Source organism: Procambarus clarkii, chromosome 10, assembly GCF_040958095.1.
Source record: "Procambarus clarkii isolate CNS0578487 chromosome 10, FALCON_Pclarkii_2.0, whole genome shotgun sequence".
Taxonomy (NCBI): Eukaryota; Metazoa; Arthropoda; class Malacostraca; order Decapoda; family Cambaridae; genus Procambarus; species Procambarus clarkii.
This window is the reverse complement of record NC_091159.1, coordinates 9,093,822-9,121,024: the sequence shown is the minus strand read 5'-3', so window position 1 is coordinate 9,121,024 and position 27,203 is coordinate 9,093,822. Positions and strand designations below refer to the sequence as shown.

At 41.4% G+C, this 27,203-nt stretch overlaps 2 protein-coding genes across 2 annotated transcripts in view; one reads left to right on the top strand and one right to left on the bottom strand.

Moving 5' to 3' along the window:
- The window catches only part of LOC138362985 (adhesive plaque matrix protein-like), a 160,371-nt gene extending 153,097 nt beyond the window's left edge, over positions 1-7,274 (top strand). The window contains exons 5-6 of the mRNA XM_069321560.1: positions 252-4,452; positions 4,796-7,274. Coding sequence (XP_069177661.1) covers positions 252-4,452; positions 4,796-4,883 — 4,289 coding nt within the window. The 3' untranslated portion in view covers positions 4,884-7,274. The remainder of the gene's footprint in view (positions 1-251; positions 4,453-4,795) is intronic.
- Positions 7,275-11,333: 4,059 nt separating this feature from the next.
- The window catches only part of Klp61F (Kinesin-like protein at 61F), a 54,177-nt gene continuing 38,307 nt past the window's right edge, over positions 11,334-27,203 (bottom strand). Inside the window, exons 17-21 of the mRNA XM_045729425.2 lie at positions 18,014-18,236; positions 17,201-17,346; positions 16,482-16,589; positions 15,332-15,436; positions 11,334-13,821 (exon numbers count right to left, since the gene is read on the bottom strand). Of these exons, the coding sequence (XP_045585381.2) occupies positions 13,663-13,821; positions 15,332-15,436; positions 16,482-16,589; positions 17,201-17,346; positions 18,014-18,236 (741 nt within the window). The 3' untranslated portion in view covers positions 11,334-13,662. The remainder of the gene's footprint in view (positions 13,822-15,331; positions 15,437-16,481; positions 16,590-17,200; positions 17,347-18,013; positions 18,237-27,203) is intronic.

The following is a 27,203-nucleotide window of genomic DNA, read 5'->3' as shown; positions in this document are numbered from 1 at the left end:
TTTATTGCTTTACGTTTCCTAGCTTACATTTGTATAACTCTCATATAAGTCTGGCCGTCAATTGAACATTTTCTTATAAATGTATCTGACCTAAGCCCCAATGTCGTGTATTCTCATTAACCTTGACTTCAGATATCGCTTTAAATCTATAGTAGCTAAATTTGTGATACATGGCAAATGTTATTTTCCTGATTATAAATGAAACGATCGGTTCTATCTGTTCTGGCCTAATGAATGTTGTCTCCAAACAGAGTCGGGACCGACTCCCTCAAACTGGCCACCACTGCGGAAGTGTTCTGAGACAGGGGGCGCTCCTCTGCCTCCTACTCCTACTCCCCCACAACCTCCTATTCCTCCAAAACCTCCTACTCCCCCACGACCTCCTACTCCTCCGACTCCACCTCCACGACCTTCTACTCCTCCGACTGTACCTCCACGACCTCCTACTCCTCCGACTGCACCTCCACGACCTCCTACTCCTCCGACTCCACCGACTCCACCTCCTACTCCTACGACTCCACGTCCACAACCTCCTACTCCTACGACTCCAACTCCACGACCTCCTACTCCACCTCCACGCCCTCCTACTCAGACTCCACCTCCTACGCCAGTACCACCAACTTCACCCTCACGACCCTCAATACCCCCTGTCCTACCCCCCATCACCAAACCACCCAGTCCACCCCCACATAAATTCAACACAACGTGGCACCCGTGTCCATGTATGCTGCCTTCACTGTCTACCACCAAACGGCCTCCACAACCGATACCAAAACCACAACCAGTACAGCCATTCCCAACACAACCATCAAAACCACACCCATCAAGACCAATTACGTCAAAGCCTTACCCATCACAACCACACCCAACCCACCCAGACTCATCAAGACCAATAACATCAAAGCCTTACCCATCACAACCACACCCAGACCCATCAAGACCAATTATATCAAAGCCTTACCCATCACAACCACACCCAGACCCATCAAGACCAATAACATCAAAGCCTTACCCATCACAACCACACCCAACCCACCCAGACTCATCAAGACCAATAACATCAAAGCCTTACCCATCACAACCACAACCAACCCACCCAGACTCATCAAGACCAATATCATCAAAGCCTTACCCATCACAACCACACCCAGACCCATCAAGACCAATAACATCAAAGCCTTACCCATCACAACCACACCCAGACTCATCAAGACCAATAACATCAAAGCCTTACCCATCACAACCACACCCAGACTCATCAAGACCAATAACATCAAAGCCTTACCCATCACAACCACACCCAGACCCATCAAGACCAATATCATCAAAGCCTTACCCATCACAACCACACCCAGACTCATCAAGACCAATAACATCAAAGCCTTACCCATCACAACCACAACCAACCCACCCAGACTCATCAAGACCAATATCATCAAAGCCTTACCCATCACAACCACACCCAGACTCATCAAGACCAATAACAACAAAGCCTTACCCATCACAACCACAACCAACCCACCCAGACTCATCAAGACCAATATCATCAAAGCCTTACCCATCACAACCACACCCAGACTCATCAAGACCAATAACGTCAAAGCCTTACCCATCACAACCACAACCAATTCACCCAGACTCATCAAGACCAATTACATCAAAGCCTTACCCATCACAACCACACCCAGACTCATCAAGACCAATAACGTCAAAGCCTTACCCATCACAGCCACAACCAATTCACCCAGACTCATCAAGACCAATTACATCAAAGCCTTACCCATCACAACCACACCCAGACTCATCAAGACCAATAACATCAAAGCCTTACCCATCACGACCACACCCAGACTCATCAAGACCAATAACATCAAAGCCTTACCCATCACAACCACACCCAGACCCATCAAGACCAATTATATCAAAGCCTTACCCATCACAACCACACCCAGACCCATCAAGACCAATTATATCAAAGCCTTACCCATCACAACCACACCCAGACCCATCAAGACCAATAACATCAAAGCCTTACCCATCACACCCACAACCAACCCACCCAGACTCATCAAGACCAATAACATCAACGCCTTACCCATCACAACCACAACCAATTCACCCAGACTCATCAAGACCAATTACATCAAAGCCTTACCCATCACAACCACACCCAGACTCATCAAGACCAATAACGTCAAAGCCTTACCCATCACAACCACAACCAATTCACCCAGACTCATCAAGACCAATTACATCAAAGCCTTACCCATCACAACCACACCCAGACTCATCAAGACCAATAACATCAAAGCCTTACCCATCACGACCACACCCAACCCACCCAGACCCATCAAGACCAATTATATCAAAGCCTTACCCATCACAACCACACCCAGACTCATCAAGACCAATAACGTCAAAACCTTACCCATCACGACCACACCCAACCCACCCAGACTCATCAAGACCAATATCATCAAAGCCTTACCCATCACAACCACAACCAATCCACCCAGACCCATCAAGACCAATTATATCAAAGCCTTACCCATCACAACCACACCCAGACTCATCAAGACCAATAACATCAAAGCCTTACCCATCACAACCACACCCAGACTCATCAAGACCAATATCATCAAAGCCTTACCCATCACAACCACACCCAACACACCCAGACTCATCAAGACCAATATCATCAAAGCCTTACCCATCACAACCACACCCAACCCACCCAGACTCATCAAGACCAATAACATCAAAGCCTTACCCATCACAACCACAACCAATCCACCCAGACTCATCAAGACCAATTATATCAAAGCCTTATCCATCACAACCACAACCAATCCATCCAGACCCATCAAGACCACAACCAACTCACCCAGACCCATCACGACCACAACCAACTCACCCAGACCCATCACGACCACAACCAACTCACCCAGACTCATCACAACCACAACCAACTCACCCAGACCCATCACGACCACAACCAACTCACCCAGACCCATCACAACCACAACCAACTCACCCAGACCCATCACGACCACAACCAACTCACCCAGACCCATCACGACCACAACCAACTCACCCAGACCCATCACAACCACAACCAACTCACCCAGACCCATCACAACCACAACCAACCCACCCAGACTCATCACAACCACAACCAACTCACCCAGACCCATCACGACCACAACCAACCCACCCAGACTCATCAAGACCAATAACATCAAAGCCTTACCCATCACAACCACACCCAGACCCATCACAACCACAACCAACCCACCCAGACTCATCAAGACCAATAACATCAAAGCCTTACCCATCACAACCACAACCAACCCACCCAGACCCATCACAACCACAACCAACTCACCCAGACCCATCACAACCACAACCAACCCACCCAGACCCATCACAACCACAACCAACCCACCCAGACCCATCACGACCACAACCAACCCACCCAGACCCATCACAACCACAACCAACCCACCCAGACCCATCACAACCACAACCAACCCACCCAGACCCATCACGACCACAACCAACCCACCCAGACCCATCACAACCACAACCAACCCACCCAGACCCATCACGACCACAACCAACCCACCCAGACCCATCACAACCACAACCAACCCACCCAGACCCATCACAACCACAACCAACCCACCCAGACCCATCACGACCACAACCAACCCACCCAGACCCATCACAACCACAACCAACCCACCCAGACCCATCACAACCACAACCAACCCACCCAGACCCATCACGACCACAACCAACCCACCCAGACCCATCACAACCACAACCAACCCACCCAGACCCATCACAACCACAACCAACCCACCCAGACCCATCACAACCACAACCAACCCACCCAGACCCATCACGACCACAACCAACCCACCCAGACCCATCACAACCACATCCAACCTACCCAGACTCATCACGACCACAACCAGTCAAACCATACCCCTCTAGACCCATAGGTGTCACCTCACAACCAGTCAAACCATACCCCTCTAGACCCATAGGTGTCCCCTCACAACCAATCAAACCATACCCCTCCAGACCCATAGGTGTCCCCTCACAACCAATCAAACCATACCCCTCCAGACCCATAGGTGTCCCCTCACAACCAATCAAACCATACCCCTCCAGACCCATAGGTGTCCCCTCACAACCAGTCAAACCATACCCCTCCAGACCCATAGGTGTCACCCCGCACCCCCCTATCGTTGACACCATTGGAGGAGGTCAAGGATGCGCCCCGGGCTGCTGCTGTGACTGTGACGAGCCCAAGGGCAGTAAGGAGAGTGAAGACAGCAAGGAAGATGATGACAGGTTCAGGTTCTCAGAAGATGTTGATGTGTTGCCATACAGGTCTGCAGACTTCAGAGGGACACACTCATCGCAGAATGCTGTTGGAGCCAGGTATGCTTGATGACTGGGTGGCACCTGGCATCACTTGATGCCTACCTTGATTGCCTTGTTTTTAGCTTTCAATTTCTTAAATCCTCGATCTAACATGCCTCTTAACCGTTTGTGTTGTGTTTGCTCTCTAATTTCACAATTCTATACCAGAACAAGTGCAAGTTGCTCTCAAAACTATTTATGATCATATACATTGTGTATCAAAAAGGTTTTTATGAGAACAGATTTCAGACAAAATAGCATTAAAAATATGAAATTTTCATTTTTTTTCCATACAAAAACTAACTTTTGATGCACATTTTTTCTTGGATTAATCAAAAGTTTCCAACTCATTTCTCCACAGGTCTCCTGTGGTGGTGGTGGTCGGTGATCATAGCAACTCCAACCTCGACTGGTTAACCAGACTGTTGTGGGAAGGAAAAAAGAAGTAAAAAAGTCTTGTAATCACTCGCAGTGAGGAGGGAAAGGGGCGAAATATTTGGAACCTCTTTCAATGGGTGTTGTGGACTTTTCCAGAGCTTTGTTGTCCTTGTATATTTTTTTTCTTAAAGGGGGTATTGAGATTCTATCAGAGCACTCTTGAGGTCTTACCAAATAGGCTCTAATAGCAGTTTTCAAAAATAAACTTAACATCACATTCCTCAAAAGACTTGGACCTTCTTTGGTTTGGAAAACTTCACAAAACCATCTGGAGAATAAGGTGGTAAATCAAAATATAACATGACCTGTCAATGGATAACTGAATGCCAAGGAGTTACTGCAACAATGCAGAATTCTCCAAGGCTTGCTGACACAATACTCAACGAGGAAGGACCCTGCGTTGTGCTGTTTGTGTGAAAGCATTAAGAATTTGTATAATTTACTAACTAAACTCTCACTGCTATCAATACAGAGAAAAATACACATCCAAAATTTCACGAAAATAATCATGCTTGCTCAATTTAATAATATAATACAATACAATAACAGTGCTTAGTTGTTGGTCTTATTAAAAAATTATAAAAATATCAATGTAATTTTCTTTTACATATTCACCCAATTACTGATCACTAGCAATCACTCTTGAAGCTTTGAACTGAGATTAGCAGTCCGTCCTCATAAACAATAGTCAAGTCCCATTTACTAATTAAAACACTTAAAATACGTCTCAAGTGGTGATGTTAAAACTTTCCTGAAAGTGTAGGATTAGTGTGACTCTTAGATCTAGTAGTGACTCATGAAGCTCTAAACAAATGTGATAGGTATATATATGCCAATCATTCAAACAAAAGGCCACCGGTTTCACAATGTGTAAGTAAAGTACAGACACTAAAATCTATACCTGTCAGTATTTGACTTATAGCCGACTTGACCATGTTCGAAGCTGTTACTCGAAACATGTGTTGTTTACTTTCAGCTTGTATTGTAAACACTTCCTAAATCAACATAACCAAAACACCACACAATGACCTAACTATGCATACACCATAAAACCTACAATATACAGAATAATTTGATTTGACTTGTAATTTTTGAGCTGGAAGATGGATTGAGATATATGAATACTGCATTATAAGTAGACGATGAGGCATGTGTATAACAATGAACAAAATTAATAAAACACAAAACAATGACACCATAGAAGTTTTCAGAATATTTATCCTATCCCCTTTAAAATTCTAGTACTGATAGTGACTGGATGAAATGTACGAGATATGGATAGTTGGACCAAAATGCAGCTTCGTGTTTTGCACTATTGATTTTGAGAAAGAGAGCAACAACCCACTCTAAACTTCCCTATGCCTAATATACAGTACAAATGTACTAAATTTGGAATAAGATGCACATATTAGCCTTAATATTGCTTATTTAGGTTTAGAACAGGTTAGGTTGCTGCAAATATACCTATATTGTAGTACAATTTTTTTTTTTTTTTTTTTGGGGGGGGGCAATAGTTTATTTGAGATGGAATATTAGGCTTATGTTCTGCTTTAGACACAATGGTCACTTCCAAGTCTCAACAAAGAGGAAGATCATTACTCAGTTCTCTATAAAATATCTATAAAACTAAAGATAACATTTTCACTTAAGCTTTTAAAACATATCCTTTGTAAATGTGGCTGCTGTAAAAAACACAAAGGGCATTACTTTATGGAAATGTTATCGATTCTCATTTATAAAAGGCAGCCACATATTAGGCTTAGCATACAACTTTGCTACATGGGCATTTATATCATCTAAGTCAAAATTATGGCCATATGTATCTATTTTTTACAATTCAAAACAACTTTAGATGAAACAAACCAAAAACTTGCGATATATAAGAGTGCATTTATGTAATATTTTGAAAGCAAATCCTCAAAATCCTATGATCTGCAGTACATTTTTCTGGTGGTGACATCACTGTTCATAAATACTTTACAGTGGGTTGACTACTATTTCCGGTTCTAGGGCCATAAAACAAACAATTTACAATTTCTTGTTCAAGACAGGTGCAAACATCCCAATGAGCGCAATATCTGAGAGTGGTGTTGATTTGATTTCAATCGACGTTATCAGTGTTGCTCCTGGATATTATGCCAACTGGGATACAGAACCACGAAAACTTTGCTTGTCTTCATATAAACTAACAATATAAATACCGGTGAACATATATACATAGGCCGTATACGATTCTGTGATAATTTTATGGAAGCAGTATTGCCATGACCAAAGCCCAACTCTGTAAATGTTATAAGAAGTAGCTTTGACAGTACTGTACTAGGTTTAAGTAACAGCTATTGCTTGTCTTCTCACTTACCATTACAGTTGCTTTTGTTTGTAAAATAAACAGAATGGTATTGCATGCTTGTTTGATTTCCCTTGTACAAAAATTAACATACTGTTATTGAAGTAGCTTGCCATTGCTTAAGACTGGGTTAATGCACAACACAAGCTTAGAAAGTTGACCAGACCACACTAGAAGGTGAAGGGACGACGATGTTTCGGTCCGTCCTGGACCATTCTCAAGTCGAAACGTCGTCGTCCCTTCACCTTCTAGTGTGGTGTCTGGTCAACATACAGTACTTTAGCCACGTTATTGTGACTCATCGCCTGCACAAGCTTAGAAAGTGTCTTAACAGATACTATACCTTGTGCCTCATTATAACTTTTTCCATCTTTACATATTACTTAAAATACTAGTTAACAGAGTGATAGAGATTGCATGCAAATATGAGTCTCACTCCCAATGAGTGAGGTTGATGTTGGACATGAAATGCTCGATGCTTTTAGATATTCAGGATAACGTGTATAAACTTTGAAACTAGTAAACACTTGAAAAACAGTTCACCAGTTCACTAAAACTAGTCTCTGAATAAATTATATAATTGTTTTGATGGTTGGCCAATGGCCCTATCAGGAATCATAGCTTTCAATAGAAGACCATTCACCTCTGCTAACATCCTGCACATGTGGGAATTACAAGGAATGAAGTACTGCAATTATCAAAAGAAGACACCATGGAATGAAGAGGTGAATAGAGAAGTCAAAGCAGCAACCCATGGGATAAATTTTTAGATTTACAGTATGTCCTTCAGGGCTATTTCCTGTTGCTGAACCCACCAAAATAATATTCTAGATTTAGTCCTAACAAAGTAATTAATGAGGTAATAATTAATTGTGCAAACTGTCGCACAATTCAATGGAATAAGGTTAGAAGCTTCATGACTAAATAACAAGAAGGAAACGTTCAGTAGTCTTGGGCAGCAGTTAAGGGCATACCTCACACCTGTTCCATAATACAAATTTACTTTCAAATTTTTCTGATCCATCAAGGCCCCATGTAATTGCAGAATTGGCACAAATTTTAGCCACAGTACAGTACAGTACTGTAGTACTTTTCAGAATTAAGAAAATGATTGGCCAAGTACTATACTAATACATGTACTGTACTTGCATGTTCTTTAACCACTGCCCTGCTCTGACCTCAAATATAGCAAACCCCTGGTGCACAGAAAATAAGTTGTTCGTGCTTCTAATACTGTAATGTTAAATATCCTTCCCTTATCACATATATGTTGAAATAAATTCGAAATTGTACTTGCTTTGACCGCAGTGGGGTCCAGAAAATGGCGTGTGACATCACGGTTTGGTGGTTGCCCGTAGCCTAGATTCTTGGAGCCAGTCATGCGCCAGCTTCAATATGTGCGAGTTGCCACAAATATTTTTTGTCCATTTTTTCTGCACAATTTACATGCATTTATATAATTTTTTCTTACCAATCCTATGTACAGTATATTGAACATGTTCACCATATTCTGGCAGTGGAACATCTATACTGTTCCAAGACAGTGTGTTACATGTATCACAAATGTGTCCACAAACATCAATCATATTTCTAATTTGTCATGTTCATATATATATACATTTAAACCATATTTACACACTGTACACTATCACACACTATATACATTCCCTATCAACACACTTGGAACTCCTCGAGTGTGTAATATTCAGAGAAGCAGTTGACAGGGCATAGGGGAACCTTGCACTCAACGCACCAGGTGCAGCAGCATCTTCGCTTGCATTCCCTAGGTTGTGTTCTCTTGCTGACAACACAGGCACGTTTACCCATGTCCCAGAATCCTGTTGGTGGCATATAACCAAGCTTGTGTACAGCCAGCATCTCGTTACCCCTGAGTCTGTCAGGAACTGCGTGTGGCATTGTTATTGGCACCCCAAGCATTGCAACAGAGCTCTCCTTCCCAAACTTCGAGAATTTGTGACGCTAGAGCAACACTGATTGTGCGTATTGGAGGTCTCTTGCCTGATTTCATGATACATATTGAAACAGTTTAGCACTGCAACATCAATGAAGTGGAAAAAGAATTTCTTCGTCCACTTCAGATTTCCGCACGCACTCGATGGCACCAAGCATTATGTCACATCTATCAACGAGTCACATGTTGACGTTGTAGTTAATGACACAATCAGGTTTATATATTGGGAACTGTGTTGTAAAGTGTACTTTGCCACTGTCCAACATGGCACCAGTGTGAATAGTTGTCAACATATTCACCTCGCATCTGTCCCTGCAGCGCACTGATAAGATTTTGTCACACTTTTGCAGCTGGCAATCACCCACTGCAAAAATAATGCCAAATACTGGCATTTCCCTCCAGTGGCCCTTGACAGTGCCACATACGCCAGTGTTGTGGTCAAGGAGGAATCTGGTCAGCAAAGGGCTGGTATAGTAGTTGTCCGTGAACAGGATATGCCCCTTGTTCAGCAATGGTTCCACGAGTGTTTTGACGATACTGCCGGAGAACCCATGTGGATCTTGACCTGGTATGTCAACGTCTGTATCTGAATACAGCATCATGTCCATGACAATACCAGTTTCGCAGTCACATAGCACAAAAACTCGAGTCCAAACCAGTGCCACTTTGATAGGATGTACGGCTTGAACGCCAGTCGTCCCTTGAAGAGGACCACATTCAATCAATCAATCACCACATTCTGTCCTGGTACAAAATAATCACAGAACTTTCCTCTAATATCACTAAAAATCTTCTACACCTTCCAAAGTATGTCCTGTCTTTCTTCATTATCATTGTTCTCAAAGTGCAGGCATCTGAGAAGCAGCAGGAACCTATCACGTGACATGTACCTGTTGAACACGGGGGATGGAACAAGGCAGTCTTTGCTCCAATAATCCTGGATCACATGTTTTTCAGAATGTTTCACCATCATGCTCAACGCTAAACACACATACATTTCCTCATTTGTCGTGTCTTTCCATCGTGTCATGCGAGAGGCAGGTAAAATGCCCGAGTCAATGAGACTGCGAGCATATCTGACGTCTCTGCAACGAGGTGGTCCATAAATTCCTAGTCAAAATATGCCATAAAATAGTCAATTTCAGTCGTATCATCACCTGTATAGGGGAATAACAGTGTCACACCAACATCGGTACCATGTTGGAATTTGTTGGCCAAAAGTCTCACAAACAAGTACAGTACACCAGTGGGTTTGGTTTTGGTGCCAACACCACCACGAGCACCAAAAACATGTTTCTGTCGTCCTGTGCTAGAGCTACGTATAGGTATGCCAGGAAGTGTGTTTTGCGTAGAGTAAGCCTACCATGAACATCTGATGTCATGGGAATACTGTCGTCATTGTCCTCTGGCTGCGTGACACGCTGCCACTTGCCTCGGCGTGTTTCTAGAGCAGCAAAATCCCGCCTAGTAACACCATCAACAAGGATCGTTGCGCAGTGCAGTGTTTAACCATGCTGAGTTTTAGTTCATTCCCAGGTAAATGTAGCTATGTTCATACAGTAAATCAAAATCATAATGTTCGAAAAACACTTTTTCACTATAGAAATTAATGAGAACTGGTTTTTTATAAATCCCTAGAATTAAACAGTTAAAAATAAATTGTGCACAAACACTTGGACTGGACGGTAGAGCAATGATCTCACTTCTTGCAGGTTAGTGTTCATTTCCAGATTATCCAGGTGGTTGGGCACCATTCCTTTCCTCCGTCCTATCCTCACATCTTTTCCAAGTGCTAGATAGTCATAATGGCGATTTCTCCAGATAATTAATGAATTAAGAATTTTTGGCCGTATGGAGCCATTGAACCCACAAATATTTAATATATTTAATAAGAGAATTTTGTCTTCCTTCACCAGTATTTTTTCCCCTGAATTCTACAAAGAAAAAAACGGGTAACTATCCAAATTTCAGGAAATTATAGTATCAGAATTTAATATGAAATTTTGTATATCTAAGAAAATAAATGGATTACAGTACTGTATTAGTTTGTTTCTGTATTTCTAACTTGTTGCAGTTATAAAAATGTAAAAAAAATTAAGACTTGAGCAACAGAACTATACACTGAAAGGATTTAAGAAACACTTCATTACTTAAAATTTATTATAGATCCAATTTCATGAACTTACTATTAAGAGGTAATGCATATTAATGCCAGTGAAAAAATGAAATTTAAAAACTAGTTTTAAAACTGTTCACTGTCAACATAAAAGGTACCTTAAAATTAAAAATTATGCGAGCTTTTAACCTTTCATAGATTTTTACTGAATGTCCTCTCAGGCAACAAAAATTGCATAAGACTAAAAACCAGAAAAACTATGAAGGTAATATAATATAAAGCTTTGCACCACACCATAGGGCAAAACTATAAATGAAATGTATAAATTATACAAAAATAAGCAACATTTCCTCCCTTTGCTATTATCACGGCTTGAAAGGCAGCGGGAGAGAAATATTCACGATGGACAGATAGTTGAAGAAATTGGAAAGGTTAAGATGTTTAACCTTGAATGTTTAACCAATAAATATAGTTGAACATTTCCAGGTAAGAACATGCCTTCTAATACTTTATCTAATTAAATATTGCATCATTTGTAATAATTAATGATTAAACAAAAATACTCACTTTTACTTTACAGCAATCTACAACTTAGTAAATAAATGAATTTGTGCTGAAGGCTGTCAAGATATTACCAGATTATAAGATTTGCTTTTATTTGAACAGCTTGTGGCACCATGGGTTCACCTTGTGAACCCATTCAAACAGGCCAGTGTTTTACCTGCAGCACTTATGAGCACAGTGTGAAGATGCAGCTTTATCTGCGAGTGCATTAACAGTATAGAGTAGTTGGCACAAAATAGTTAACTCGCACCTCTAGCAACTCTTGCAAGTGTCAAGAGGTAGAACAGTCACTCCAGCCAAATTGTGAAGTAACCTTGCGTGACAAGCCAATAATTGCATGGATAAGACATGTGGCAGGATGTTTATCAGCCAATGATGTACAAGCCCACAATTTGCACTGACATTGATTAGTTTCACCAAATTCATGGGTTCCTAGTGTCCCACCTTGGTGTTGGATTAGTCAGCCATCAAATGCACCAATTTTTTCAAAAGCTTCATATGACCACAGGCACTTCTCTGGCCAAGAAAGTCTCTTTCCATCGAACATCAAACTGCTGATGCGATACAGCAAGCACTAGCTCATCTACAATTGTCCATTGACCTCTACAATTGTCTACTGTAAGTGTGGATGCCAAGTCATGCACACCATGTTGAGCGTCTGCATCTACAGAGTTTTATGCTTATATTACGACCTGTGTAACCACCTCGTTAAGCCGAAGAACAAAATCCACATATTGCAGTGCTTGACGTGTATTCACTTACATTTCAGCAAGAGTAGCATCCATATTTACCTTGTTGTCCAACTAAGTAAACATCACGTAAATAATCTAAGTGTTGCCCAAGCTACTTGGGACATTATTCTTGTTTATATTATTTATGCATACCATGAGTTGTAGACACAGCTTGTCAGTAATCTTGTTTTACAGTATTATTTCCTCAGTGCAGATTTCCAGTGGGAACAACAGAGTACCCATTTATTAAATATTTATGGCTTTGATTTGTATACAGTATATGTAACACGTACATATATAAAGTACTGTATATACATATTGATGTTTCCTGACGCTGGTCCTTTGCATTACAATGTGTACACAGTAGTGCTTACTGGCCAAGTCAGTTTTAAAAAGTAACTATCACTTGATTAAAAAACGATTCATTCCCTCTTGTTTTACTGCATTAGTACTGTAATTACATTCTTTGAATCATAACTCAATAATACTATATGATATGCAATTTATTCATGTTACAACTATATATCAATAAGCAAGCCCACTTTCATGGTTCATGCACAGCAAGACAATCATTTTCTCCATAAATTCTTTTATTAAATGTGAAACTTACAAACCTAACACAAGCATGCAATGCGACTAATATTCTTACAAATTTGTCCTGTTCTTTATTTTGAGTATATGGTGGAGAGTATATTAAGAGATGACTGAAACCTTTCATCAACCTTCACTATTACAGAGGCTTTACAGACCTGATCACTCATTACACTGCCCACTTAACTATCCTTTACATCTACAATGTGTAACAAAATGTTGCAAAATCTGAAATCTATTAACTTGAAAACTAATACAGAATATACATCTGTAAGAAGAAAATTTGAATCTGGCTCAACTAACGTAGTTTTTCCCACTGAAACAGGATCAGACATTGCATAATCCTCGTCACATCAGAGTTGCACATACTCTGGATTTCTTAGTGCCAGCTTTAACATTTACATAACTAAAAAATAAAGATCACAAATAAAACAGAGTTGCTAAGAAGTATGATTAAAATTAATTAGTATCAGTTTTGTGAGCCCAGTATTTTTCTGGAACGCATCTGTGTATCTAAGTTGGCTAGCTTCTCTAGGCTGGTACTTGAATATAGACTGGGTACCTTCAGTTCGCGCTTTTTCATGCTGGAATTTCCATGGCGCATCCCCTTTCCGTTTTCTTTGTTCTCCTGCGAGATTAAAGTAACATACATTAATGCAATTAACTGCACAAGCACAAGTATTTGCTTCAGTAAACAGCTTGAAACAAAAATTTATAAATTAGAATTTTGGCCAGTAGACCAGAAAAAGCAAAGTGAATATTCGTTGCAAGGTAACATGATAATTGATGTGTATAGGTAAATGTGCGGTCACAAGATGGACACATTGTCTATACATCTTCCAACAAGTACCACAATACTAGGGTATATTCCATTCCTTGAGCTAAAGGGGCTGGGGGAAGGTGGGTGTTAGAAATAACATAAGCTTCTCCTGGAAGCTTTATCACCATACAAACAATTCACACACTAATACAAACATTGTCCAGAAATATAAAACATTTACACACTGACTAGAGAGACCAAATTGTGATTTGATGAGAATCACAGGTGGTTGGTACATGATAACTTTAATTACCTAAGCAATTAAAAATTATAGCAAACTTTTTTCATGGGTCTAAGTTAGTGTCATTACATTTACATTGATGAATATTAAATTTTATTTATAAAAACCAGCAATAACTAAAATTATTGTATGACAATAGCACCATTTTAATAAGTAGAACTGTACCTTTTTCTATTGCTAGTTTAGTCTTAAAAAACACAGTATGGACATATCATGGCTATTTGCATTTCTGAATGTGCTAGTGCAGTTGGCCTCGTTACTAAAGTTATTTTATATTTTTTTATCGTGAGAGTAGAAAAAGTATGTGCCAGCAAATATAGTCTGGCTAGACTAAATATTAAGGAGGCAAATACACACACACACACACACACACAAAAAAAAAAAAACAGTAAATTAATGTTGAAAAGTGAGGGCTAGAAGAAAAATGTGATGGAAACCTTAACACAATGTGATATTTCTTCTATGCTAGTGGTCTTTAATCAGGAATTTTTATGCAAATTTATTTTGATATACTATAATTACTTGCAAGAATAAAACATGTCTGCCAACAAGAATAAACCAGATGTGGCCAAATACGAGGTAGAGGTTGCTTAAAACAGAAGAACTGCTAAATTGAGCAGTCCTAGGGAGTGAGGATAGTGGTGCTGGTACGTGATTGTAATATCAGTAGCATACTGATCTTAGGGAAAATGGTATTGTACCGCCTCATAATGTGCGCCAAGCACAAGCCTGGCATAAATCTACTGGAAACAAGGATCAGTATCTAGTTCACTTGGAGGCAACAGGAGCCTGAGGATCAAATATTGACCTGATACAGAAGAAATGGCCCAGAAAGTCACAAGGCAAAACAAAAACCTCTGTGCTTAAGTATCACAGTAGGAGGAGGAGGAAGGAAAAGTAGAAAGAAGGGAAGAGAGGGAGAAAGAGGGAGATATGGGAAAAAGAAGTTAAATTGAAGGAAGAGGGAAATGGGGGAAAATTGAAAGAAAAAAAACAAAGAGGAGAAAGATAAAGAATAAATGAATGTAACCAAGCAAGAAATTCTTCATCCACACGAGACAACAGTTAAGTGCCTACCTTGTAATCATTGAGAGATGATGCCGAGGAGGAGCGAGAGAGAGAATTGCCGGAATCTTCCCGCTGCATACGAGGATTGGGGACGAGGAACACCTTGGAATCATTCTAAAGAAAAACATTTTGAAAAACATTTGTCATATTCATCTCATAACTCAGAAGCAGCAAAACTTTATGGACTGATATTTAGGAAAATTGAAAAAAATGCTAAATATATTTTTTTCTTGGGGTGGGGGGGAGGAAGTCAAGAACAATAAGAGAAAATCAAGAATACACATTATTTCAATAACACACTTTACTTGAGGGCATCCTCATATCTAACAAACACGAGGCTGGTGCTTATAGTAGGGAAAATATAAAAATTACTACAACATGCATTTCATAAACTTTAGAAAATAATAAAAATAAATGAATCACCACAAGATAGAATGTGCAGCCATCAACCTGAATCAAGGAAAGTTCAGCAATGGTACTCAACTGGTTAAGCTAATAATTTTGTGTTCTGATTACATGTCAATCAATTATTCACTAACTTCAAATTACTGCTGGTTAGGCAATGCCATGTCTAACCCAAATACCCTCAAATCATTTCATTAACACTGCCATCATGATGCATCTCATGAACTTTTGTCTCCCATTTTTTCCACTTTTATAAGCACTAGCCATGCATGTATCTACTGTAATTGGATTTCATCAAGTGGAATGATTACTAGTGTTATTTGCAACCAAGAGTACTATAATTATCCCTGGTATAAGGACAGGCATGTAATTTTTTTTAGCTGAAAATATTTATTTTCAAGATACTGTTCATTCACAGTCTTCCCTGCCCAAATCCCCAAAAATTTTGTTTCAAAATCTGCCTTGAGTCATCTACATGGTCCAATAACACGAAGGAACTTTATTGCATCACTATACAAAAGTCTAAAGTTTCAAGCCAATAAATGATATTCTCCAGCTATCACAAAGAAACGGCAATTCTTTAAGTGACAACTAACGTATCCCATAAAGGAATAATTCAACAATTACCATGTCGACTTAAATACTGTATAACTAACAAAATATTAAATGATGGAAAAGATAATGTATTCATTCCTAATAAGTTTTCCCCTAACACAAGATGGCAGTCAAATAACTTGAGAGGTGACAAACTTGCCTTAGTGGAAGAAATAGAACCTGATCGTGCTCGTCCTTCTAACTCATCATCTAAAAATTCAGATGACACATGTGAGGTCTCCGCTGATGATGAACTCGTGTTGTCATCCTATAAACAAAATGAACAAAGAATTAGACCGTATCTCAGTACACTTGAAGCACATGCCAACAATCAATGAATATTAATCTTAATTTAATTAACCCACTAAAGTATGGCTAACATCAAAGATATCTCTGCCTACGCAACAAAAAGAGAATTTACAATTTTATTTTATAAAATGACACCAGCAAGCTAAAAGTAAGGAAACACATCTGAAATAAAGAATACCAAGGCAATACCTGCAATAGTGAAAGTGGTAAAGCAGTGAATTGAGCTTGAAACTAAAGTGGTGAAAGCAACCACCGTTGCTATAAGACAGTGTTCAGGAGCTGGAACTCACTATATACACACACACACACTTCACACAAGTATAAAACACTAATGTTTTCCCACCCCCCACAAAAATAGAAAATTATAGTAGTATGTGATTATTATTCTTGAACAAAATCAATTTACCAAATCCTTAAGTTTCATAAAAATGCATAAAAGTTATTAAAAGTTCAGGTTTTCTTCATATCCATTATTTTAAATTCTAATAATTCAGCCCCTTTCAACAAATATCACTTCACCAAACATTCACTAGTTTTAGCTGTAAACTTTCACAGATACATGTTATTTACCTCGACATCATCTCCTAAATTTGGAAGCGGAATCCTTGAAAGTGTTGACACAGTGCCAGACCGATATCTCTGAAGTAGTCTTTCGTGAGGAGATGTGCAAGACAGGATCGATGGAAATGTATATTGCTGACGCACCGGAGTTTCACCTGTAAAAACAGATAAGAATTAATATGAAAAGAAAAAATTTATCAACTGAAAATGGAGTGGAAAATAGGATCTGCAGATAAAGGAAGAATTGCAATAATACTATTACATTATTACAATAATAATTATGGAAGGGAATGGGGGTAGGGGTGCACACAAAGACCATTACAATTCTTTGCATGAGCTCAACAATCACTCCTCACTTGGAACCTCCAAGCAAATAGTTATATCACAAGTTGCCATCACTAGTGCCATCATCACATTTTGAAAAGTACAGTAAATCTTTTTAACAATAATTTCTACTTTCAAATTCCTGGGTTATTTGTAAAAAAGCTTGCATATGGTGCAAGTCAAAATGAGATGGGAATGAGAAGTATTTATCAACCTCACTCACAAATTTATCAAGTTAAATACAGTATTTCCATAAGTTAAACAATTAAAGCATCTCTTGCACCAAACATCGTTGCATCTTTCAAACCCCACACACCCAAGACCATATGGTACCCCTACTAACATGCTCATTAATTTAATGTCTTGGACTAAATGACATAAATTATACTGTATACAATAAAAGTAGGCTTCCTCTTTATATTTAAATACAAGTGAAAGAACAAGGCAATCATCAATGCTACAAAGACTATTATTTACTGGGTATAGGTTTACATTCACCTGTTGGCATATCTTTGGCCATCTTCTCAGAGAACAATTCCAAAACTTGTTCTTTTCTTGCACCGAGTTCATCATCATGTTTGCTCGACCATGTCTTGAAGTTGCTCACATTCATCCGACATTCATTATTAACACGAGCACTCTCTGCTTCTAATCTCAATATCTCAGCCTCTAAGGCTTTATTCTTGGTCTCCACCTCCTTTAACAGTTTCACTGCTGCTGTCTGCAAATTGATGGAAAAATAATTCATAAAAAGTAAATATTTCAAACAATTTAATAAGCTGTTACACACCACTCATCAAGATAGCAATGAAGTTTCAACTGTTTCCCTTCTAATTTATCCTACAACTTGAAAAAAACAAACAAAAAATCATTACTGCTGACAATTACAAGTTCATATCCACTACATGATGTAAAACAATTTTTTTTTTTTAACCGACTGAAAAAATCTACCCTCCCCTAATTCTTACGCACACACACAAAAGACCATACAAGTGGTGTGAGTGTATGGTAAAGTTGGTTAACACCCACGGTCAACCCCCCCACCTTGTAAGCACCACCACCACTGAACAGAAATTTTGAAAAAGGGATTGCAGACAAATGTAAAACAGAACCAGGTCTATTCTATAAATTCATAAACAACAAATTGCAGGTAAAGGATAATATTCAGAGGTTGAAAATGGGAAATAGATTCACGGAAAATTAAAAGGAAATGTGTGAAACATTAAACGAAAAGTTCCAAAGTGTGTTTGTACAAAATGAAATCTTCAGGGAACCAGATACAATAAGAATTCCAGAGAACAACATAGAGCACATAGAGGTGTCTAGAGACGAAGTGGAAAAAATGCTCAAGGAGCTAAATAAGAACAAAGCAGTTGGTCCAGATGGAGTTTCACCATGGGTTCTGAGAGAATGTGCACCTGAGCTCAGCATTCCTCTTAAACTGATTTTTCAGGCATCCCTGTTAGCAGGAGTTGTAGCTGATGTGTGGAAAAAGGCTAACATAGTTCCAATCTACAAAAGTGGAAGCAGGGAAGACCCCCTTAATTATAGACCGGTATCATTGATAAGTGTAATAGTTAAAATATTGGAAAAATAATTAAATCTAAATGGGTAGAACACCTGGAGAGAAATTATATAATATCAGACAGACAGTATGGTTTTCGATCTGGAAGATCCTGTGTATCGAATTTACTAAGTTTCTATGATCGAGCAACAGAGATATTACAGGAAAGAGATGGTTGGGTTGACTGCATCTATCTTGACCTAAAAAAGGCTTTCGACAGAGTTCCACATAAGAGATTGTTCTGGAAACTGGAAAATATTGGAGGAGTGACAAGTACGCTTCTAACATGGATGAAAAATTTTCTGATAGAAAAATGAGGGCTGTGATCAGAGACAATTTATCGGACTGGAGAAATGTCACAAGTGGAGTACCACAAGGTTCAGTTCTTGCACCAGTGATGTTTACTGTCTACATAAATGATTTACCAGTTGGTATACAGAATTATATGAACATGTTTGCTGATGATGCTAAGATTATAGGAAGGATAAGAAACTTAGATAATTGTCATGCCCTTCAAGAAGACCTGGACAAAATAAGTACATGGAGCACCACTTGGCAAATGGAATTTAATGTTAATAAATGCCATGTTATGGAATGTGGAATAGGAGAACATAGACCCCACACAACCTATATATTATGTGAGAAATCTTTAAAGAATTCTGATAAAGAAAGAGATCTAGGGGTGGTTCTATATAGAAAACTATCACCTGAGGACCACATAAAGAATATTGTGCGTGGAGCCTATGCCATGCTTTCTAACTTCAGAATTGCTTTTAAATACATGGATGGCGATATACTAAAGAAATTGTTCACGACTTTTGTTAGGCCAAAGCTAGAATATGCAGCAGTTGTGTGGTGCCCATATCTTAAGAAGCACATCAACAAACTGGAAAAGGTGCAAAGACATGCTACTAAGTGGCTCCCAGAACTGAAGGGCAAGAGCTACGAGGCATTAAATATGCCAAAACTAGAAGACAGAAGAAAAAGAGGTGATATGTTCACTACATACAAAATAGTAACAGGAATTGATAAAATCGATAGGGAAGATTTCCCGAGACCTGGAACTTTAAGAACAAGAGGTCATAGATATAAACTAGCTAAACACAGATGCCGAAGAAATATAAGAAAATTCACTTTCGCAAACAGTGGTAGACGGTTGGAACAAGTTAGGGGAGAAGGTGGTGTAGGCCAAGACTGTCAGTAGTTTCAAAGCGTTATATGACAAAGAGTGCTGGGAAGACGGGACACCACGAGCGTAGCTCTCATCCTGTAACTACACTTAGGTAATTACAGAAGTGTTCAACAAAAATGTCTTTGATAAAAACGTGCATAGAATGCAACATGAAGGTAGATTACCAACAAGAGCTTTCAATGCCAACTCTGTTCAACCGCCATACACAAAATATGTGCCAACATGACTAATAATCCAAGGAGAAATGGTCCCAGTGACCACTCTCTGTACTGGCTCTGCAAAAAGGATGATGTAACTTTTTTGAAGATGATGGAAATCCTGGATAAAACTCTCGCTGAAAACAGAGAATCACTAATAAATGCCTGCATAGCCATTTCTAATGTCTTCAAACAAACTGTACACGACACCAAGGTACAACCAGATGCAGCACAGAGCTCAGTGGCAGCGCACCGGAGCAGAGCGCGGAGTCGGGGACCCCTCGAGCAGAGCGCGGAGTCGGGGACCCCTCGAGCAGAGCGCGGAGTCGGGGACCCCTCGAGCAGAGCGCGGAGTCGGGGACCCCTCGAGCAGAGCGCGGAGTCGGGGACCCCTCGAGCAGAGCGCGGAGTCGGGGACCCCTCGAGCAGAGCGCGGAGTCGGGGACCCCTCGAGCAGAGCGCGGAGTCGGGGACCCCTCGAGCAGAGCGCGGAGTCGGGGACCCCTCGAGCAGAGCGCGGAGTCGGGGACCCCTCGAGCAGAGCGCGGAGTCGGGGACCCCTCGAGCAGAGCGCGGAGTCGGGGACCCCTCGAGCAGAGCGCGGAGTCGGGGACCCCTCGAGCAGAGCGCGGAGTCGGGGACCCCTCGAGCAGAGCGCGGAGTCGGGGACCCCTCGAGCAGAGCGCGGAGTCGGGGACCCCTCGAGCAGAGCGCGGAGTCGGGGACCCCTCGAGCAGAGCGCGGAGTCGGGGACCCCTCGAGCAGAGCGCGGAGTCGGGGACCCCTCGAGCAGAGCGCGGAGTCGGGGACCCCTCGAGCAGAGCGCGGAGTCGGGGACCCCTCGAGCAGAGCGCGGAGTCGGGGACCCCTCGAGCAGAGCGCGGAGTCGGGGACCCCTCGAGCAGAGCGCGGAGTCGGGGACCCCTCGAGCAGAGCGCGGAGTCGGGGACCCCTCGAGCAGAGCGCGGAGTCGGGGACCCCTCGAGCAGAGCGCGGAGTCGGGGACCCCTCGAGCAGAGCGCGGAGTCGGGGACCCCTCGAGCAGAGCGCGGAGTCGGGGACCCCTCGAGCAGAGCGCGGAGTCGGGGACCCCTCGAGCAGAGCGCGGAGTCGGGGACCCCTCGAGCAGAGCGCGGAGTCGGGGACCCCTCGAGCAGAGCGCGGAGTCGGGGACCCCTCGAGCAGAGCGCGGAGTCGGGGACCCCTCGAGCAGAGCGCGGAGTCGGGGACCCCTCGAGCAGAGCGCGGAGTCGGGGACCCCTCGAGCAGAGCGCGGAGTCGGGGACCCCTCGAGCAGAGCGCGGTGTCGGGGACGCCTTGAGCAGAGTGCGGTGTCACTGGCACCTGAGCAGAGCGAGGTGTCGATGGCACCTGAGCAGAGCGCGGTGTCGCGGGCACCTAAGCAGAGCGCGGTGTCGATGGCACCTGAGCAGAGCGCGGTGTCGCGGGCACCTGAGCAGAGCGCGGTGTCGATGGCACCTGAGCAGAGCGCGGTGTCGCAGGCCCCAGTGCAGAGCACAGTGTCTGGGACGCCGCAACAGAGTGCGGTCCCTGGCAAAGGAAAACAAACAAAACAAGGACCCAAAATCTGTTGGTATTACAAATGGGGTATCTGTAAACACGGGATATCGGGAAGAACAAATGGAACATATAAGTACGATCACCCTAGAAAGTGCAGAAACCTCCTGAATACAGATAAATGTACCAAAAGCTGTGAATTATTTCACCCAGAAATTTTGCAAGAACTCTTTAGACAGGAAAGAGTGCTTCAATGCTGAATGTCCAGTTTTTCACATAAGAGGTACCAGGGGAATAAAACCGACAGACCGCCACTATGAAAACAGCCACAACTCCATCGACCGGGATAATTTTTTAGCAAGGAGAAGAAGAATGGCTAAAAATTACCAGACTCTACCACCAACTTGATCAAATGCTAGAGAGGACGCAAACACAGTGGCCTCCTTACCAGAGCCTCAGATATTAACACCAAGTAAAGCATCCAGCACTTCCACTAACACGATAACATCATTTATATTTGCCAACATCCAGGGTATAAAAACACGCAAATCCAACAAAGTTCATTTTATAGATGGTCTCCTTCATGAGGCAAATGCAGTGTTTGCAGCCCTAATGGAAACTCACACAAAGGACTACCATGATTGTGAAATATGGATTTCAGAGTACAATTTTTTCAGATGTAATAGGAAACACCGGCTACAGGGTGGGGTCAGCCTCTACATCAAAGACACACTCATCTGTACTGAGCTGCTAAACACCTCAAATGATATGGTGGGAGTGCTGATAATCAAAATAGAAATCCTAAATGCAGTTATTGTCCTTGTATACAAGTCACCGGAGGCAAACCCTCAGCAGTTTAAAGACCAACTAATGAAAATAGAACACTGCTTGGAAAACCTCACAAATCCAGCCCCGATCATCATCCTGCTTGGGGACTTCCATTTCAGGTGCTGTAGGTTGAAGCACCTGGCTAATACAGTAATATCAGAAAGACTACCAGGAAGTAGCCTAAATGAACAGGCACATGCAAATGACCTGCTACGGATGTGCGACAGGTTTGCCTTAAACCAGCAAATAGTAGAACAAACTAGGAAGGAGAACACGCTGGACCTCATTTTCACTAATAATGATGAATTGATCAGAAACAATGATTAAAAATACCTATTACTGTACCAATGACGATACTTTTCAAAACGTTTGTGCTCTCTAGAGTGGAGTACTGCTGCACAATAACAGCTCCTTTCAAAGCTGGAGAAATTACTGACCTGGAGAGCGTGCAGAGATCCTTTACTGCTAGAATCCACTCGGTAAAACATCTAAACTGCTGGGACCGACTAAAAGAGCCTAAATCTGTATTCCCTCGAGTGCAGGCGGGAGAGATACATAATAATCTACAGTATACGTGGAAAATAATTGAGGGGCTGGTCCCAAACCTGCACACAGAAATAACATCACATGAGACCAGAAGGCATGGCAGGATGTGCAGAATACCCCCGTTGAAAAGCAGAGGTGCAACAGGTACCGAGAGGGAACTATGAACATCAGAGGCCCGAGACTGTTCAACACGCTTCCACTACACATAAGGGGCATAACTGGCAGATCCCTCACAGTGTTCAAGAGAGAACTTGACAAACACCTCCAAAGGATACCTGATCAACCAGGCTGTGACTCGTACGTCAGGCTACGAGCAGCCGCGTCCAACAGCCTGGTTGATCAGTCCAGCAACCAGGAGGTCTGGTCGACGACCGGGTCGCGGGGACGCTAAGCCCCGGAAGCACCTCAAGGTAACCTCGAGGTAAGGTGGTGGTGGTTTCATGTGTGGGTACCTGCTTGATGGGGTTCTGGGAGTTGTTCTACTCCCCAAGCCCAGCCTGAGGCCAGGCTTGACGTGTGAGTTTGGTCCACCAGGCTGTTGGTGGGAGCGGCCCACAGGCCCACATACCCATCACAGCCCGGCACGCTATTTAGAAATGTATACTTGCACTATATACTATATGCACTATACTTGCAGGCTTATCTAACAGTGACAACAAGAAAGTAGTCTGGCTTTTTGTACTTTTCCTACTAGCCTTACAGTGCCTGGTGATGCTTATTCTAACTTTCCTAACATATTCTGGCCTTAAAGTTGTGGATGGAGGTGGCATCCACAACTTCAGTGCATTCCAGATGTTGGCCACCCGAAGAGGATACAACTATTTCCATTACATTAACAAAAAAAAAAAAAAAAAAAAAAAAAAAAAATGGTATTTTCAGTTACTACTAGTTCACCTGTATTTCCCACCAATTTAATAATGCTATACTTGTCTATTGAACTAAAGATTTTGTAGTGATCATTGCCTCTCTGGTTCTGCATTTCTCTAGATTTGTAAGAATTAGTTCCATTAGTCTGTGTGTATTTTAATCCTATCAGTTCAAGATAGTAACCTTGTTGCAAAGATCTGACCTTTCAATCTTTATTTTGTGCTTACCAAAATAAAGATTTCAAATCAGTGCTGCATGATCTGACACGAGCTATACAGATTGCTCTAAAAGAATTCATTATTAGTTTTTTAATGCTATTCGTACATATACAGGTTTCTCATGTGCTATGTTATTCTACCTACATACACTTCGTGTCAGAGCTAGTATAATGCCTTCTCTCAAGTCCTCCTCTCATTCTGTACATATTCTTGCCATCTCTGATGGTATAATTGCCTTCTGTTCTTCTCTTTCCTATTCCCATCTTCATGGGAAAGTGAGATAGAAGACCATAAGAAATCTACACCACTGGGAAAAAGGCATCTACAAGAATTGGGAGAAAACAGGACTCAAGTTAAAATAATTCCAAAGCTAAACTAAAAATGTGCAAGAGAACATGAGAATTATTTAAAAATCTAAAAAGTACATTTCCAATATCATATGTAGTCTCCAAGACCATCAGTATTGCATGCTGCACATTTAGGAAAACAGCAATCGTGTGAAAAACAAACTGTAAAAAATGCAGAATTACAAGACTAATGCTGTAATTAAATTGAGTGTACAAAGCTATGAAGCTACATTAAAAGAACTTGGTCAAACATCCCTTAAGAAGAGCAAAGAAACAAGACCACCACAAATAAGATGCAGAGTGAAAAATACTAAGTGAACAGGAACAGCATGTTGACCAGACCACACACTAGAAGGTGAAGGGACGATGACGTTTCGGTCCGTCCTGGACCATTCTCAAGTCGACTTGAGAATGGTCCAGGACGGACCGAAACGTTGTCGTCCCTTCACCTTCTAGTGTGTGGTGGTCAACATACTTTAGCCACGTTATTGTGACTCATCGCCTGCATAGGAACAGCATCTTTAAATCAAGAGAAAATAGGGGTGAGGATATCAGGGAAAGCTGAAAATACATGACAAATGTAAAGAAAAGCCTATACATTAAATTGGTGGGCATCAAACAGAATGCACTGAAAGTGTAATTTTAGCTTTTTATTAATTTCTTTGTAAATGTTCATTCTTTATTTGCTACTAGCAGTACCCAGCCACAGCAACCTTCCCTGTCCCCCAGTCCTCCCCACCATTTCCCCCTCACCTGTCCCCTCGGCCTCCCAACCATTCCCCACTCCACCGTCCCCTCGTCCTCCGCACCATTCCCAACTCCATCCCCTCTACCTTCCCATCATGCCCCACTCCCCTGTCCCTTTGTCCTCCCCACCATTCTCCATTCCCCCATCCCAAACTCCCCCGTCCCCTTCTCCTTCCCCACCATTACCCCCTCCCTTGTCCCCTCGTCCTCCGTCCCCTCGTCATCCCCACCATTCCCCACTCCCTCGTCCGATGCCTTCCCAAATGGTCTGATGTTCCCATCAGAAAATTGGGAACGTCAAGTGATCTGATGTTCCCATCACTGAAAAATAAGTTAAAAAATTAAATGAAAATATGAAAAAATAAAAAAAACTATACTCACGAAATGAACGGTATGGTAAATAACACAGCTCAATTCCAACGCAATTCACACAAAATAATTAAATAAAAATGAAAATAAATCAAAATCTATGAAAATTAAATTTATCAATGCAATCGGAAACATTGAAATGAAATCGTGACATATTTAGTATAGCGTGCATGTTGCTATTATGTGCAACAGATGGCGCTGTTTTCCAAAAACCCATGTTTTTACCTGTCACAGGGGTGGCATCTATATACTGTAGTAGGTATATAAAAAGACGCGCCTATTCGAATGCAACAGTGTGTAAATTTCAAAGCAATCGGTGAAGAACTTTCGGAGATTACAGCGTGTGCTGCTCTTATATCAAACAGATGGCGCCGTTTGTCAAAAAAGCATGTTTTTTCCTGTCACAGGTGAGGCACGTATATAGTAGATATATAAAAAGACGCGCCTATTCGAATGTAACGTTGTGCCAAAATTTCAATGCAATCGCTAAAGAGGTTTCGAAGATTTCCCTCCCATGAAAAACAGTTTTTCAAACAGCATGTTTTTTTTACCATCACAGACGTGACATCTATATAAAATGTATATAAAAACCTGGCCGGATGAGAATGGAACGTTGTGAAAATTTCAAAGCAATCGGTGAAGAACTTTCAGGAGATTAACGGTTATGCACAAACGAACATTTCTATTTTCATTTATATAGATTGTTTGTAAAAATTTAGTCGAGTATGAGAGAGAATGTTTAATGATTGTAGGGTACCATTCCTATGCTTGTGTAGCCTCTCTCCGCCCTTCACCACACACAAGAGCAGTCGCTTCTGCCCATGGGTGGTAGTGCATTTTGAACTGCGCACTGAGGTGTTTAGCAAAGAGAACTGTACATTATTTGGGGCGTGATAAGTTTTACCTCTTGCACGTTTCCTGTCGTGAGTTTAAACAAATACAGTGTACGTTAACGGCTGCATATAGCTTGTTTGTTTGAATACCTCAATTCAAAAATAGTTGTGGGGAGTGCACTTCAAATTCCTCTTACATTTAAGTGCCATTTTTAATTAAATAACCTTAATTTATGAGTAAGGAATTCCCTACCCATACAAAAAGAGCAGCATCAAACACAGTGTCAAGTGATATAATAGGCATTCAGATACAAAAGACTAGGTGGGGTATAAAGAGCTACATCTTAGTTCCTTGTTACCCATGCTAAGTAAGCACTTGAAATTCTGATAACAGTTCTTAAATCACGTCTATACTTATGACCACCCAATTTCCCACATTTCTTTTCTAATTTTTTACTTTTA